The 9,670-nt window shown below is 41.5% G+C and overlaps 1 protein-coding gene across 1 annotated transcript; it reads right to left on the bottom strand.

The window, feature by feature from the left end:
• Positions 1-5,054: 5,054 nt before the first annotated feature.
• On the bottom strand, positions 5,055-7,822 carry LOC307217428 (uncharacterized protein; the record flags this gene model as incomplete). The annotated part of the gene is made up of 3 exons (XM_079978575.1): positions 5,055-5,996; positions 7,061-7,224; positions 7,801-7,822. 3 exons carry the CDS (start codon positions 7,820-7,822, stop codon positions 5,433-5,435), a joined length of 750 nt encoding a protein of 249 aa, XP_079834701.1. The 3' UTR covers positions 5,055-5,432.
• Positions 7,823-9,670: the final 1,848 nt, after the last annotated feature.

Genomic DNA, 9,670 nt, shown 5'->3' with positions numbered 1-9,670 from the left:
CTCAGCTTTTAGCATAGTTCCCACTACATTGCAAGAGCTGTTTGGAATCCTGCCAGTGTTTTTAATTGTTTGCAGTGTTCTTTTAAGTAACTTATAAGGTTTCCCCATTCTTTATTAAATTTATTGTCCCCTTGATCTCTGATTTTCCCAGTCATTTTTGCCATTTCGGCATAGTCCATCATCTTTATCAGCCATTCTTCTTTTGTAGGTACTTTGTCCTCTTTCCATCTTTGGGCAAATGGCAGTTGTTGTAGCATACATAAATTGTCTATTCTGATCCTTAGGCATTTCTGGATCTAAAATTCTTGGTAAGAAAGCTTCAGGTTTTTTCACAAAGGTAATTTTAAACTTCTTTTCCAACTCATTATAAATCATTTCCCAATATCCTTTTGTCTTCTTGCACGTCCATCGTGTGTGGTCAAATGTGCCTTCTTTCTCTTTACACTTCCAACATATATCTGTAGCTGTTCTATACATTTTTGCTAACTTGGTAGGAGTTCAGTACCAGCGATACATCACTTTCATATAATTCTCTTTCAACATACAGCATGTTGTAAATTTTAAATCTTCCCTCCATAATTTTTCCCATGATGCCAATTGTATATTATGTCTAATATCCCTTGCCCGTAAATCTACCACATTCTGATTCTTGCAGTGCATTTTAAAAGAATCTCCTTTTGAAATATGTATGATCAACCATCCCATTTCTGCATTGATCGTGAAGACCTTCACTGCTGCAAGAATTTGACTATGCACTTTGGAAAGTATGATGGTTGCATTGAAAATGAGTGCCTTTTGTCTTGCCAGCCACAGAATTTTAACAAGGCCAGCAAGTTGCTAACCAATCAGAGAATCAGGAAGCCATCTTAAAATGCCTACAAAATAGAAAAGGTTTTGTCAAGTGTCTGAAGTTCAAAAGGCAGGAGAGCTGTCTAAACTCAATCAGGACTGGCCCCATAATGCTGAATGCATAGAATCTGTAAATTACAAGCTGTTCATCTGAACCATGGGGGACCACCACCAATGTCTTCCCTGAAAACCTCAGTCATCAAACTGGGATATAAGGGATCAGATGGGCTGCATCCTCCAGAAACTCCTGTAACAGCTCCTTCACCACTCTCTTCACCATGTTGCCCTAGAAGGGGATATTTGCAAGCAGATGGTGGTTGTCGTAAAGCACAACAAAAGGTGCAAGAGGAGGTTGCAACGGGCACAACGACACTTTTTCCTTTCATGCCTTTGGGCCTGCTCTCACTTAGATAAATTGCCCCCACCTCACTGAACAACCCTTTACCCGAAGGTTTGTTTCCCTTTTCCCTTAAAAATTCTAGCCCCAGAGTATCCTGTGGAGGACCTTTGTGAAGGGGTAACTAGTAAGTTGGAGTCTCAGACAGGTTTTCTTTAAATAAACAATAAAGATTTATTTAAGGCAAGATAGTATATAACAGAAATGGATTCAACTTAGGTTAGTTCAGAAATAAAGTGCGATTTCACTGTAAATTTGTCCTCAGTTGTTTTTGCATTATTGGTTTGGTTCCTTGATACTTTCTTTCAGTTATCCACCCGCTTTAGCAATCCTGCTCCTGAGGTACTTTAAGGTACTTTTAAGTAATGGACCACAGGGTCTTTTCCTTAGAAGAATCTATCTCTGCCCTCCAGACTAGATTTGAGTCCCAAGTAGGCTGTTCCTTTCCAGCTCCTATTTCTCCTGGCTCAACCTCTGCCTCCCAGTAAAATTCCGGTCTATTCCTCCTACAGGACACCACATTCTGTCCTTCACAATACGCTCAGAGTGGAAGTTGTTTTTTCCAGAGCCAACTCTTTCTCCCATTCACTCTTTATACCTCAGCCTGTCTCCTAACTGTCTCCCTAGCTATCTCCCTCCCTCTCCAACCACAATTCAAACCCACTTCAACCAACCCTCTCATCAAACTAACTGTCTCTCCAAAGCCTCTCCTTTTAAACTCTCCCTCCTGGAACCTCGGCCAGTCAGAGGCTGCCATTCATTAACAATCTGCAGGCAGGAAAAAAGAAAGAAAGAAACACTTGTTGATCCTGTTGATCCAACCTGCTCAGAGGAGCGGATTGATCACATCAGGTCAATTACCTACTTAGTTCAATCTGTTATAAAACAAGAGTGACTACAAAACTGAAAGCCTCTCTTCTATCTGAGATGCATTGGTGACACTTTCCTATCACAGGCCTTGGGTGACAGCCCATTAACCTAAAAACACCTCTTCATGAGTAACAGGCTATATAACAGGATTGTGGACAAGAGGGAACAGACGCTGTGGCAGAGCCAGGTACCAACTTTGTTCCCGTATCTAGTTTAACATAATTATTACAGGAGCTAAGAATGTCAATACAACCTGAGGGGCTAATTCACCTGCTCATCTTCCAAAGTAATATATGCCATCATTTGCCAAGAATGACCTTCTAGCTGGTCTATGCAAAAGAATGAATGAGCACAAATCTGAAATGGCAGTATAGAAAAGCCAAAGAGGGAACATTTCAGCTTCTCCGGATGCTCTGTCACTGACCTTAAGGTGTTCATTATTGAATGAAGTGACCTCAAACCATGAGACCATTGTATTACAATGCACCAATGCTATTATTTGCAGATGCAATCAGTACAAGAGGTGCTGGGTTTATGTTTTTTTAAACCACAGTGGATGTGCTAAAAACTGGCTTACCAGTGCAAGGATGTCTGTGTTATCAACTACTGTCTTTGGTGCATCATTGCAGTTTAAAAGGTCATTATCCTCAACTGTATAATTCAGCATTTAGTTTCCCTCTGATCTCTTTTTCCAAGCTCCCCACCAATTGTGTCCCTGCAACTCAGGATAACCCTTTATGCATCCAATGAAGTGAATTATATTGTGTTTGTCATAATAAATTTGTTAATCTTTCAGGTGCTACAAGACTCTTCTGTTGGTTTTGCAGGATTGAAAAGATTCCCCCTGCACCAATTTTACAATGATTGCTTACAGATTGAAATGGTGATCTGAAAAAGCCATTGTGAAATGGGTACTAACTTTTGTGCTAGATTCTACTGCCTCAAATGAATGGCATCTCAGCCCGTGGTCTTTATCTTGCAGGTCATGATTACAACATCTTTTTGTGCTTAAATAAGAAAGAAACTCTGATCTCCCGCACCCCCTGCTTTGTGAAACACCTTGTCTGGTGAAGAGTTCTGGAGAGCTTGCCATACTTGTTTGGCATTCCTGTTGGTTTCAATAAACACATTACCCTACTGTGGATTGTGGAGTTGTTGTTGTTGTTGTTTTCTAATGGGTCAGCATGCCTACTTTTGCTTTTAATTGAGCTTATTTACAATGGATAGAGTACTCTTCATCTCCAAGAGAGAAAGCAGCTTTTTTTTTTTAAGGGATGAGAGACATACAGAATCATTATAGACTGAGTGCATCTTCTGAAGGCAAGGATATGGTGTGTTTGTTTTTTAATTGCATGCATTAAATGCTTGTTTTTATTTCTTTAACTGCAAATGATTCTGGAAGAAGATCTGGTCAGTTGGCAGCTAAAGAACTACTTGTAGCTATTTTATTCATAGATCTCTTGTATCACATCTAATTTGTGCATATGTGACCACCTTTCTGTATATGAGGTCTGTTTAGGAGAATGCCAGGTTTTCCAAGAAATGCCAGGTTTTCCAAGAAATGCCAGGTTTTCCAAGCATTCTGCTCCACACAGTAGCCAACCATATCACTATGCAATACCAAAAGCAGGACACAGGTCAGGTGAGAACCCTTTTGCCTTGTTCTTTCCCAGCAATTGATATGCCTCTGATAGCATATATTCATTACGATTAGTAGCCACTGATAGTCTTAGCATTCATGAATTTGCCTAATCTCTTGAGAAAGCCATCTAGGTTGGCAGCCATAATCACATCTTGAGTAATTCCAGGGCTGTGCTTACACACATACACACACACACACACACTAAGATGTGGACCCAGATCAGCCCTATCCCAATCTAGGTCACACCCAACCCAGATCTGGTCCTATATCAGGGTAGGACTAAAGGGGCAGGGCAGGGTAGGACAAATCCACTAGATTCAATTTTATCTGCCAAATCTAGCACCCAGCCCCATTAAATTCCATAGTGCAGTGTTGAGAAATATAGTGAACTGGGCAGGTGAGGTTTTATGATATGGATTTGTCATATATTCCAAGCCCAAAGCCTATATCTCAGTGAATGGAGTAAATTCAGACTCATGCAGATTATGTAGAGGTACTCAACAAAGATGTCCTCTATCCCCACTGCTGTTCGCACTTTCCACTGACCCATTATCAGAACCATTTAGATCTGAATATATAATCAAATGAACAGGGAACATAATGATATGCCAATAATGTTACATTATTTGTGAAAAGCCCTGAACAAACCATTTGGAGAGGTCTTAGGCTTTGATAGCTTTATACTCTTAGGCTCAGTTGTTTCAGGGTTTTTGCTGGGCGGCGGGCGGGGAGCATGTTGCAGCTGTTGTTGATTTGGTTGTGTATTAGTAAGTTCAGTGGGACTACTTCTAAATTAGTTGTCCTAAGAGGGTCCAATTAAGAATCTAAAATTAATTGACTTATTTTATTATGACTAAACTTGGTTAAATCAAGGCTGAACGGCACAGAAGGCAAACTGTATTGGGTACAATCTAGTTCACAGGCAACTTCATTGAAGCTTCACTGAAGGCAGTAGAGCACAAACCTTGGGAAGGGGGAAGAAGGGCAAGAAAATGAAATAAAGTGTTCCCAATATCCCCCCACAAAGTTTTTAATAGATATAAATGCCCATGTTGCAGGTTAAGGCACATACAAGTTAAACCTATATGTCTTTAAAGCTTTGGAGAGCAACTTAACACACTCATGGTAGAAAAATCAATTAAACCTTATATCCCCATCTCAAACTTCTGTTTTTTAAAAAATGGAAGACTCATGAATGGAAACCAAATTTATTAACACAGAAAAGTGTTACCAAATCTACTTATAGCAGATTCTACAAATATTATTTTGCATACAAAAAAAAAAATTAAAAAAATACAGCAACTTCCCACCACATTTATTGCCACCTACTCTAGCCTCAGATACAGAGACTTAAAAAGGAAATGAAAGGGACAGAAAACCATTGGTGCATTAAAATGTGTCTCAGGAATATCCAGCCATTAGAAGACGTGACCTTTTATCTCTAGAACCACATGTACCGCACAACTGACTTTTTTCTATGGGAAAATTAAGCCCATGTTTATATGCTTGCACACAGGAAAGTGAATGTTTCAGTAAATGGAAAATTAAATGAAGACTCCAGACAAGCTATTAAAAGAACAAACTTTATTCAAAACATCAGAGTAGTACATTAAAAGGCATTACAAGAGGGAGCTTGGAAAATATGTACAGGATAGCAAGGAAGGAGTTGGGATGCTAATCTGGAACCTGACTTAAAGAGAAAAACTGAGAGTCCGAAGCACTTCCATCAACATTCTGCATTTGTCCAGGATTTGTAGCTGAACAATTCCCCGTTGCAGACCAGGGAGTGTAAGTGCTTGATTCCATGAAGAAGTTCCCAGCTGATGGTGGAGGCTGCGTCACCATCTCCGCACCATAATATGGAACTGGGCAGTTGCTCGCCTGGGAAGTCTCATAAAGCCCAGGTCCACAAAAAGCAGCTTGGTGGTAATAAGCAGGGTTCAATTCCAGGGAGCTCTGCTGTTGCGGGGCACACTCTCCTGGCTGCATGTTGTTGAGAGGTGGCTGCCACAACCCTGCTCCTCTATAGCTTTCAGCATAATGAAAGGTCTGTGGCTGATAAAATTGTTCCGTGTGAATATTTTGGCTGCTTCCTGGACTGCTTCTTGGGCTGCTGTCCAGGCTGGTTCTTGGACGGGTTCTCTCACTGTGGCTATAAGGAGCTGCAGAAGGGTTCCCGATCCTTATCCTGGAACCTATCGTCTTTGGTGTTCTGGCCCTTCTGTTTTGAAACCAGACCTGAACAGAAGAAAGGAGAGAACCAGTATAGAAGACATTGTTACCATAAATATGTCTTTTTGATCCAACAGAGAGAACTACATTTAATAAATTATGCTTATTCCTCTGGGGTTTTTCTTTAGTTCTCTGCAGCATTTGTCTACTATCTTCAGCTCCGCATTCATATATCCCATGTTCATAATCTCCAGTTACTGTTAAATATAAACCTTCTAAGTTGCAATGACTAAATGCTGCTATTTGGCTGTATTTTGTTCTGCAGTATCAGAAAAAGCCACCTTTAAAAGCTGCACAAGTGTACAGTTCCACAAGACTCGCTTTACTGAAGTATAACCTGTGGATGGGAGCTTCACATGTAAGAAATTGTCAAGCATTTGTTAAAGCCAAGTGGATGCCTGCATACAAGACTTAGCATCTCTGTGTGCATTTGTGCTGGAAGGTAACACTTCATGCCTGGCAATTGTTTTAAACATTCCATAAACTTAGCAATAGTAATTTTAAATGGCTCACTCAGATGACCTACCCATTTGTTGTGCCCTGTTTGGGGTCTTCTGCCACAGCCTCCCAAGTGTCCTGGGGGTAATGGACTAGGCAGGGAAGGGTTTATATACTAAAGGGTTTATATTTTCTAAATGCCAATTTCTCTGTAGGAGAGAACTAAGTACTTGCTCAACTTTTGCCAGAAAAAGCAATGCAGCTTAACTCGTTTTAGTCTCCCCAGTGCAAGCTGCTTATGCCTGCAGTCCTCTGCACATTACCTTGGGAGTTAGTGTTAACTGGATCAGGTTGCAAAGGCAGCCTATAAAACCAGATTTAATGTACTTTTAGCACTAAGCCCATCCATTGCAGAAATTAGATTTCTAAACTGGGTCTCTGAAGATTTTTAAAAATGATTTAAACCCAGAAACCACGATACGCCCCCCCCCAAAAAACCACACCAAGACAGAGGAACTTAGCTCTTGAACAAGGCGCCTTTCGCCATAAGCTGATTATTCTGAGCGTTTCAAATTGTTCCAGTATGTGCGGTTTAGGGAAGTCTTGGGAGCCCCCACCATCCCGATTCTTACGTGCACACGATCTTCTTCAACTCCGATGCACCTCGCCAGCGCCTCCCTAGTCCCGTATCCGGGGTACCGGTTCTCTTCAAATGACTTTTTAAGGAGCTTGACGTGAGATGGGCTAAAAACAGTCCTTTTTCGCCTTTCTCCTCTGACTTTGGGGTAGCTTCCTCCTGAGAAAAGACAAAGCGGCTAATCTGAACGAAGCGCTCGGCATAAACTGAACCGGCGCTTGCAGATCTTCCTCCCTGAATTGGTTTTGGCATGGACACTAATTTTAAACAAACCCCGGGTTGCTCGGAGCAAGGCTTGCATGAAAACAAACCAAAGAATTTTAAGTAAGAAGTTTACGCTCTTATTTCTATGCCTGCCATCGTTTTCCGTAGCCGATCCTAACCACGATTACTGGGAAATTTAATCCCGTTTATGTGAAAGGTTTTTATCAATCAGAAAGTGTGTGTGTAAATGCTTCATGCAGTAAAATGCAGTAAATGCTTCATGCTCACAAGTAAAGATGTGCAAACCAATCTTGCGAAATGTTTCCAACCGAAGACATTTGAGCCCCTGTGTAATCCCTCCACGGCTACCACAAATGGGTCTTTCCTATACCCTGATCCTAACTCAGAAACAAAAACACCCTTCATTTATAAAAACCGTTGAATTTATAACCCTTAATTTATATCATTCATTTGAGCATTTTTTTAAAGGCAAGTGAACTAAAAATCGTTTTAACAATCCTCTATTCTTACCTTGGCTGTTGGTAGTTTTCATCTTGCAAAAGCGCTGCCTCGCTCTCTTCCAACAAAGCTGCTTATCGCTTCCACAAAGTCCCCTTGCTCCTCAAGGCCCGCTCCAGGTTTCTGGAGTTCGGCGCCTTTATAGCCCCTCCTGGCTGCCAGTGGGCCGGCGCGTTTTCCTTGGAGAGAAGCGCTCCAATGGGGAGGCGGCTTTTGGGGAGGAGCGAGTTTCAAGTTCACTTTTCAAGCGCTGCTTGACCAATCTAGATGGACTGGAGCGCACCCTTCCCTTGGCATCACCCCTTAGCAAAACTGGAAAATAGCCCCATAGGCTTGGAGATTAGTGCGCACAGTTGAAGGGAATTGAGAGGATGGGTTGAGGAGCGAGAGAGCCAGACAGAACTGTGGTTTATTTTAAAAAAATATTATTATGAGGCTTTAATTTTACATACAGAGATGCGCCAAGACTTAGGCATGTTGAAAGGCATGTTGGGCTTTGCCCAAGAAGCCAAGACACTCTGAGCAAGTACACTCTGAAACCCCCTGCCTTTTGAGATGAAGCAGGCGCCTTCACTGCACCCTTTTTGGCGCCTGCTATAAACTTTGTTTCCTTTCCTTTACCTTTACCTGCCATGCCTTTTAATCGGTGGTTTTAGTTTAACTGTAATTGCATTTTGCATGTTTTTCACTTTGACTTTTATCGATCATGTTCATGCTTTCGTAAGCCGCTTAGAGGTTTTCGTTAAGGTTAGGCGGTGCAAAAACTTGAAGGGAAGAATGTGAGTAACACCATTGCAAATAAAGGGAAGGCAAACTGCTCTTGCCAAGAAGTCAGTAGGTCTTTCAAGCCCAAGCGGTTGATGTTAGATGCTCAGAGTATTCAGCCCCGGACAGACGTCGCAACCAAATCCTGAATCTACACAGTCTCAAGGCACTGTCGCTTGTAACTGCAAGGGGGTTGCATTCTCTTTCTTTCTTTCTTCTTCTTTTATTAATGATGCTTTCTTTCTTGTTCACTTCAACTATTTCTCTTTCTGTCTTTCTATCCCCACAACTTTCACGTGGCCATCTTCCTCTGCCTTTCAGGGACTTTCGGCATCCAAATAGCTTGCCGCTCCACCCTGCACCCGGGGCAGGATAGTTGCCTCCGATCCTCAAAGGAACTGAAAACTTTCTGCAACCTTCCAGCTCATACAATGCATGTTCCCAGTCCCTGGCAGTTTGTTAATCAAGAATGGTTCTCTGATGGTACATTCTTTGTTATTTTTGCATAAGATAATTAAAACAAGGGACCCTCCCTAGGTGTATCTATAAACCCTAATCCTAAGTATGCTGACTCAGAATCGGCAAGGAAACTTTGTTTCGAGTAAGAACTACATGTTTTACGGCTGAAAAAAAAGCTTCCGTGAAGGTTGGGGGCGTTACAGAAAGATGTGGAAACCTCAGCAAACATATCAGTACTGTCTCAGGAAAGATTATCCCTGAACAAAAGAGGGCTCACATTGGGGGTGGGAGAGACACAGTGAAATGTCTCTAATTTCTGCCATCATCATCGCTTAGAAGCCCGGTGTATTTCTGAAGAAGGCAATTGATTTAAATATGTATTCCTGTAAGGTACTTACAGTAGGGACTAGCAGAATTTCCTGGAAAACATTTACTTGTATCCTTTGGGATACAATACGTTGCGATCTATCTCAACATATTCTTCATCATAGCGGTGGAACATCTACCTAGAATATAAGGGGGTTCTTATTCGTTCCAGAATATAGAAATGTGTCCAAACTAATTTGCTTCAACATTTTCTTATTTTGGAAGGGAGATTTAGGATGCTGTGCTAGCCTAACTTACTTGGGACTTAGGACCTACTTCTGAGTAGGCATGG

Source organism: Podarcis cretensis, assembly GCF_951804945.1.
Source record: "Podarcis cretensis genome assembly, chromosome: 5".
NCBI lineage: Eukaryota > Metazoa > Chordata > Lepidosauria > Squamata > Lacertidae > Podarcis > Podarcis cretensis.
Note: the sequence above shows the minus strand (reverse complement) of the source record. Positions and strands in the feature narration are given on the sequence as shown.